The sequence below is a fragment of the Nyctibius grandis genome, chromosome 12 (genome assembly GCF_013368605.1).
Source record: "Nyctibius grandis isolate bNycGra1 chromosome 12, bNycGra1.pri, whole genome shotgun sequence".
Taxonomy (NCBI): domain Eukaryota; kingdom Metazoa; phylum Chordata; class Aves; order Nyctibiiformes; family Nyctibiidae; genus Nyctibius; species Nyctibius grandis.
Window position 1 is genome coordinate 4,983,680 of NC_090669.1, and position 7,326 is coordinate 4,991,005.

Consider the following 7,326-nt stretch of genomic DNA (forward strand, 5'->3'; position numbering starts at 1 on the left):
TTCTTGTGACTCCCGAAGGGTTCCTCGTGCTCTCTAGCAGAACTGGCGTGTTTTGTGCTGCCTGTGTTGGCTGAGGATGGGAGGGAGGTGAAGTGCTGGGAGCGGGTGACCGAGGACCAGAGATGGGAGGACCGGACCAGGGCTGGGAGTGTGGGGAAGATGGTGAAAGATGGTTATTGCCCAGCTCTTCCACACCTCCTCTCCGCCCAGCTGCAGCTGAAGCAGGCACACTCCGAGACCCCCATTTCGTGTCTCTCTTTCAACAGATTTTGCCCTCTCGGTGGCCAGTTTTCAAATGAATTCTCCCATTTGCTGAATGCAACAACGTTAAAGCAGGAATCCGTGGCAGCAGCCCGTCTGGGGAGGGAAGGGGGGCAGAACCCCCTCACCCGACAATGTGCGGGTGTCGAGAGGCGGGCATGGATGCCGGCGCTGCTTCGCTCGTCCGTGAATCGGGCTGATGAGCACCGGCAGGCTTGCTGCCGGCACCAGCCCGTCTCTGCCTTCACCTGGGGGCCGGGGAGCGGGGCCGGGCGCGGGGGTCACCGCGGGGGCGCAGGCAGGGCCGGGGGAGCTGCGCCGTCTCGGCCGCACAAAGCCGCCTTTTCATCGGGGCCTCCTGCCCCCGCCGAGCCCGTAATTGTCTTTGACAAAACTTCATTAGCGAGCGGGGCGCCGGCCCTGCGGCCGCGCTGCCTTTGAGCGGGCGCAGTGGAGTGTGCGCGGCCCGGCCGCTGCTGCTCGGGGCCATTAGCCCGGCGACTGGGCTTGAGAAACTCCCCCCCCCGCCGCCGCGGGGGACGCGTCAATCAGCCTCTCCCGCCGGCCCCCCCGCGGCTGCTAATTGGGAGGCGATGCGGGGCTGCCGCAGCCGGTGCCCGGCGCGTCCCAGCGGGCTGCGGAAAGGGGGGACACCCGGCCCTTAGTAACGAAATGGGGTGGCGGGGGTGTGCGGATCTCTGGCGGCTTCTCGGCTCCGCCGCACCGGGGGGGGTGGGGTCTGCCCCGTGCGCGCCTGGCTTGTGCCTCGCCCGGCCGGGCTGCGGGCGAGGGGTGCTGGCGCCGGCGGCGGGCCGGGCCGCGGGGGCCTGGCACCGGCCGGGGCAATGGGCGCTGCCCGGGCCCCATCTCCCCGAGCCGCCCCGAGGGACCAGGCTCCGAGTTCCCGTCAAACCGTGGCCTGTGGAGCCGGGCTGCCCCCGCGCCGGCGGACAACCCGAGTTCACTTCCCAGGGTTCAGCGGCATTAAAAAGCCCGGCTCGTAGGAACGCCCCGGCAGAAGACGGTTTAAGTATGTTTATGATGGCATTTGTTCCTGTGACACCTGGGCGAGCCCATTATTTTAGTTCTGTGCCTGGGCGCTCGCAGGCTCCGCTCCCGGTATTAGTTCTCCATCCATCCCCGCTCTGTTTTTTAATCAAAACAGTATTCGGAATATGATTCCCGGAGATTATATTTTGAGAGATTTGCGATACATATCTTGCCGGTGTGACAGATTGCAGGGGAGTCCTGGGCGGGCGGGATAATCTGCATCTCGCTCGCTTGACCTTTAACAAAAGGGGAGTAAAAGTAATAAATAAAAAAGAAAAGTCTTAAGACTCCCTGGAGGTTACCTTCGTGCCTGCCTTAAGAAGACCACAAATCCTGCACCCGACTAATTAACCACCCCCGGGCGCTTCGCGGCCCCCTCGGGCTCTCCCGTGGAGGCCGGCGAGGCCCGGGGCCGCGGCGCAGAGCCGGCAGCTCGGGTGAGCTCCTGGCCGCTGCGGGGGCCGTGCAGGTTTCGTGCCCCGTAGGCAGCCCAGGAGGCCACTGCAGAGCTGCCTCCTCGGGAGGCCTCTTCGAAAGCCGCCGGGCAAACGGCACCGGAGGGAGCCGGGTCGCTCCCTGCGCGCTGGGCAGAGGCGGCCGGGACACGTTGGGGAGCAGGGCCCGGCCTGGCCGCTGCGGGCACGCGTGGGAACCTGCGCTTCGTTGGCAGGGCAGATAATACCTGTCCCCTCCGGTGCGAGAGGAGGGGAGGAAAAGTCGCCTCGCAAGAACCTTTCGAAAGGGACTAATACTCTTTATTACAAGCCCTAATCCTTCAAATCCGACTTGAAATAATGTTTATCTTTTCGCAGCTTAATTTCCCCTGCTCTAAGCTGCGGGTCACTGCAACAGACTGCGGCTTCTGCGCCGCCGCTTGCCCAGCACTGCTCCGGAGTGCGGGAAAGCCCCGTGGCCGGGCGACTGCGGCGGGGCTCCCGGCGGGCGCTGAGCTGCTCCCGGCCGCTCCGTTACCTGCTGGCCCTTGTGTCCCCACAAAGTTTCCCTTCTCGACAGGTGCCCCGCAGCCCGGGGCTGCTCCGCTCCCCAGCCCGGGAGGGGCCGGGGCTGTACGCGGGGCCGCAGCCGGGGGCAGCCTCCGCCACCTCTCCCCGCGCTGACCCGCAGCTTCTTTCCCCTACGAGCTGCTTCTCTGGTCGCAAACCCAGAGGACTCCCATCTTTGCAGCCCCACTTGTCTTGGTCGTCTTTGGTAAACATATAGAAATCTACTCGATATTCAAGATTGATTTCCCTGATTTATTAAGGCAGAATTCATTGGACTCTATTGACCACAAATGACTTAATGTAAATGTTGACCCCGGTGAACTTGGGAATAGCAGGTATCGGGTTGATCTATAGATGACCTCTTAATTACTACAGTTATTAATTTAAATTATTGCCACTGCTTCTAGTGACAGGAACAAAGAAACATTCTTTCCTCATCCCTGCTTCGTTTATTAGTCTGAACACAAAGTGTTTGATGACACTTTTAATTAAACAGAAATAATGCAGAGATACGGTTTCCTTTTCTCATCTGTCCTGTGAAGTGCAGCACTGCTCTTTTCACTGACTGACGGTCGTGACCCACTAACGTCCTACTTCGCTGCCCGGCCGCCACCCGCTGCCCCGGGGGTGCCCGGGGCGGGCCGGGGCCGGGGGCCACTCCGGGCGGGCTGCACCGACTCCTGGCTGAAGAGCTGCCGGGGTCACAGGACGGCTTCACGGCGCTCAGCTCATCCGTGTTAATTAGCGACTCTGAAAAATACTTTCAGCGGTATCTATGTACAGCGTCGGGAAATAACCAGCCCGGCGTAACCTGCGCCGCGCCTCCTTCTCCCGCCTCCTCGGGACGGCGCGGAGCCACGGCCACCTAACGCACCTTCGCGGAGCAGGGCGCGGAGTGGAGGAAGCAGGCTGGGGAGGAAAGGAAAAGCCAATCACGACGTGGGGGAAAAAAAAGAGAAAAGATCATTTTTTGTTGTTGTTGGCAAAGTCGTTAACGAGGGTGTTGAACAAGCGGCAGGCGGGCGGCTGGGGGGGCCGGTCCGCTCCGCCCGCCGCGCCCCTCGGCCCCCATGTGAGCAGCACGTTGTGCCGCGGCGGGTCGGTTCCCCGGCGAGGGCAGCGCAGCCAGAGCCGTGGGCGATGCCTGCGGGGCGGGGAGGTCATCGCCGGCCAGGGCAGAGGTTCCTTTCGTTGTCTCAAGCCGAGAGCCTCGCTGCAGCCGGAGCCCCGTCGCCAGCGCTCAGAAGGGGCGGGCGGCCCTGCGGGAGGGAGAAACGGTGATGAGCGTTTCCCGTGCGGGCCCCGGTGCCTGCCGGGCCCCGCCGGCCCTCCCCGGGGATGCGCCTGGGACCGGGGGTGCTGCTCCGCCCGGACGGGGGCTCCGGGAGCGGGTCAGGGTGGCGTCCCCGGCGCTGCGCTGCCAGGCCGGAGCCACTCCGGTAGCCCGGGCCCGGGCGGGCGGGCTAGCGTTTCGTGCGAGGGCGGCCCCGGCAGCCAGCCCGTCACCTACCTCACCTCCGCAGCACCGGCCGGAACGCCGTCCGCAGCCTGTCCAGGCAGGTCCCCCCCAGATCGGTGCCTCCCGGGCCGCCCTTGGCGCCCCGCCCGAAGCCTGCACAGACACAAGCGGCTCGCGGTGGGCCCGGCCCGGCCCCGTCGCCCTCCCCGGCCCGCTCGCCCCGAGCGGGGAAGCCTCGGCGTCTGCACCGCCGGGGGGTCACGGCCGCAGGCCGCCTGACACCTGGGCCCGGCGTGGTGTCACGCCGCGCCCTGTGTCTCGGCCCGGCCCGCGGCCCCCCCCGTCCCCGCGGCCCCGCCGCCGCGGGTACCTTCGCCCGCCGCCGCGTACTGGCACGGCTCCCCCAGGCCGCGGTGGGACGCGCAGCTCCGCGGGAGCGGCTGCAGGTTGAAAGCAGAGCTCCGGAAGGCCTTTGCGGGCAGGGGCAGCTCCCCCGCCGTGCCGCCCCCCTCCGTGCCGCGGCCCTCGGGGCTGCCCCTGCGCGCCGCGCTGGCCCCGGCGGTGCGCGCCAGCGACCAGATGCGCGGCTTCTCCGCAGGCGCGTAGGGCGGCAGCGGGCCGGGCAGCGCGGAGGGGGCGAAGTCCGCGGCGGAGGCCTTGGCGCAGGGCAAGGCGCGGAAGGGGCCGGGCAAGCTGCAGTCGCTCCGCGGGACCTCGGGCAGCGCCGCGCCGAGGCTGGGGGCTTCCTGCAGGGCGCTGGCCCGGCCCTTCTCCGGCTTCCCCGCCTCCTCCTCTTCCTCCTCCTCCAGGTCGTCCAGGTCGCTGAACCGCAGCTCCTTGTCCTCCTTGCAGCTCTTCTGCTCTGCTTGGACACAGCGGGGAGGAGGGGGCGGCAGGGCGTTAATGCGGGTGCGGGGAAGCTGGAGGGGGCCTCGAAACCGGCTGCCACTTCCAGCTACTTCGAGGCGCCCGTCCTGCCTCTCCCGCCTACCTCTGCTTTCGCTCTCCGCGCTGTATTCCTCCTCTTCCCGCGGGGTTTCTTCTTTCCTCTCTTCCCCCGCTTTGTTCTTGGGAGACCAGGTCATTTTGTTTTCTTTCTTGAGCCTCCGTCTGGCGTTAGCGAACCAAGTGGACACTTGCGTAAGGGTCATTTTGGTGATGATGGCGAGCATGATTTTCTCTCCTTTGGTGGGGTAGGGGTTTTTGCGGTGCTCGTACAACCAGGTCTTGAGGGTGCTCGTCGTCTCTCGCGTTGCATTTTTGCGTCTGGCCGAACCACTGAAATCCACGGTCCCGTACCTGCCGGGAGATGGTTAGGAGGGGGGGCCGGCGCGGGAGCCCCCCGGCCCGGCCCGGCCCTGCCCTGCCCATCCTCCTGCCTGCCCCTGCCCGCCTGCCATCGCCGCCCGAGTTTGATTTTAGCTGACTGGTGCTCCCGGGGCGCCTCGTTTCTTTTGTACAACGTTCGTCAGGTCGGAGCCCCCCCCGTCCCCCGCCGTTTGATGTCGGCCGCCGCCTCGCAGGGGGATGCTAATGCTGCCGGGCGCTGATCAAAGGGGTTTTACCTGTCGTACTGGTACTGCCCCAAGGAATGATCGTAGGAGTAGTAGGCAGCGGGCTGCGCGATTCCCGAGGGCAGCGCGCCGGCGCCGTCCTTGATTTCATACTGGGGGTTCTGCAAGGGAAGCGGCAGCGTTTGGCGTCGAGCAGGAGGGGGAACCCCGCCGCCCGCCCCCGCCGCCCCGGGTCCCCGCGGCAGCCAAGTCCCTTCGCTCCCCCTCGACGAGACGGCGCCGGTTCCGCATCCTTCGGCGGCCCCCCGCCCCGACACCGATTGCTAACCACGAAGTTTGCCGCCTGTTGCACCCCCCAGCCCCCTCCGGTGCGCTGCCCGGGCGGGCGAGCACTCACCAGCGCGGTGTAGAGCGCGGTGGGCTCGGCGCTGTAGGGCAGGTAGTTGCCGTAGCCCTGGCCGGCGGCGTACGGGGCACCGTACATGCCCAGCGCCGCATTGAGCTCGGCGCGGCCGGGCGCCAGCAGCCGGCTCTCGTACGGGGCGCAGCAGAGGGAGGCGGCGGCCGGCGCCGCGGAGGCATCCGGCCCGGAGCGGGGGCCAGCCTCGCAGCAGGTCGTGCTGGGGCTGGCGGGCACGAAAAACTGCGGAGAGGAGAGGAGAGAGCGGGACGGCGCCGAGTGACTGTCGAGGCAGCCCCGTCGGGGGAATTTAGAAGCGTGTGTGCGTCTGTGTGTGTGCGGGGGGCGGGGGGGGGGGGGGTGAGGAGGGGGATAGGGAGCTCGGGCTGAAGCGACTAATTATAGAAACCGGGAAATAAACGGAATGGGAAGCGGGAGCCCTCGGGAAGGGGGCACGATTAATCAAGCAGGCAAAACTTTAAGGAAATAATTGCTCTTGAAAATGGCAAAAGATCCGTGCGGCTTCTTCCTTCCCTCCCCCGCTCGGTCCGTTTGCATTGATTTAAAGGCAAGAAGTTGCGATTACAGTTAATTTGACAATAGACAAAGCAGTAAATATGTCAGCTAACGCAATCGAAGGCATTTGATTTCAGTAAGTTCCAGGGGACAGCTAACTTCCCAAGCGAGGGAGGCACATCTTGCACTGATTACGGTGTATAAATAATTCTACCCAAATAAATCGTGACTCGAGGTACGGTATAGCGACGACTTAGTATAGGGTGCCTTGGTGTGACTATGGGGTGTCCTTCGGAAATCGTATGGGGGGAAAAAACCTCCAGACAGATCCTAATAAAACACAGGAAAAGGACCGACCCGGGGAGGAAGGGTGGAGAAAACGGCACAGCCCGGTTCCGCAGAAACGCCGGTGAAATCCCGAGCCCGCCGAGCCGCGGTCGCGCTGCCCGCACACCCTCCGCGGGCGCCGGGCGGCAGCGGCGCGGCAGCTCCGCGGGCTTGGGAATCGGTCGCAGCCGGGATTTATGTATTTATTTGTTTCTTGCACTTAAAACTGATCGGTGGAAGGGAGGGGAGGGGGAATTACCGGTTTCCTAAACGCCTTTGCGGTGCACGCTGAGAGTTATTTGTTTAAGCCTAACACAACACAAACGAGACATAAACACACACGCACATTTTTTAAAAAAAGGCTCCAGATGTGCCCTTTTAAAAAAAGACTCTAAGTAAGGGGAAAGGGAAGAAAAAAAAGGAGGGGGAACAAGACATCTGGACAGCAGCAGCAGAATCTGAACAAAAGTGAGTGCTGCTCACTCGCCTTACCTGTGAAGTGGTGCTGTAGGGGTATCCGAACTGAGAGAAGGACATAGTTGCTCCTTATTTTTGGACCATAGGCAATATTTTCCCCCCAAGATCGATTGTAACTAAACCCTGCTTCAAGATGCACCTTCTCACACACACATTTCCACGTACGGCTTTTTTTTTTTTGTCTCAATTATAGATGATTGCACTTAAGAAAAGCAGCCAGACATCTGAGGCGGGGGGGGGGGGGGTGGTAGTGTTGGTGCCTGGATTAAAAAAATAGGCTACCCCCCACTTCCCATCGCTCTTAATAAATATGTTTGT

The 7,326-nt window shown here is 63.7% G+C and overlaps 1 protein-coding gene across 1 annotated transcript; it reads right to left on the bottom strand.

The window, feature by feature from the left end:
- Positions 1-3,555: 3,555 nt before the first annotated feature.
- IRX6 (iroquois homeobox 6) lies at positions 3,556-7,068 on the bottom strand. The gene is made up of 7 exons (XM_068411550.1): positions 7,024-7,068; positions 5,686-5,931; positions 5,340-5,449; positions 4,766-5,073; positions 4,145-4,636; positions 3,831-3,927; positions 3,556-3,574 (listed from the first exon to the last, which is right to left on the bottom strand). The coding sequence occupies exons 1-7, from the start codon at positions 7,066-7,068 to the stop codon at positions 3,556-3,558; spliced, it is 1,317 nt and encodes a 438-aa protein (XP_068267651.1).
- Between the last annotated feature and the right edge of the window lie 258 nt (positions 7,069-7,326).

Coding starts and splice junctions, on each gene's coding strand:
- IRX6 (XM_068411550.1), bottom strand. CDS start 7,068: ATGTCCTTCTCTCAGTTCGGATACCCCTACAGCACCACTTCACAG. Junction 5,450..5,685: donor CCGCGCTCTACACCGCGCTG/GTGAGTGCTCGC, acceptor CTTCCCTTGCAG/AACCCCCAGTATGAAATCAA. Junction 3,928..4,144: donor GTACGCGGCGGCGGGCGAAG/GTACCCGCGGCG, acceptor GTGTCTGTGCAG/GCTTCGGGCGGGGCGCCAAG.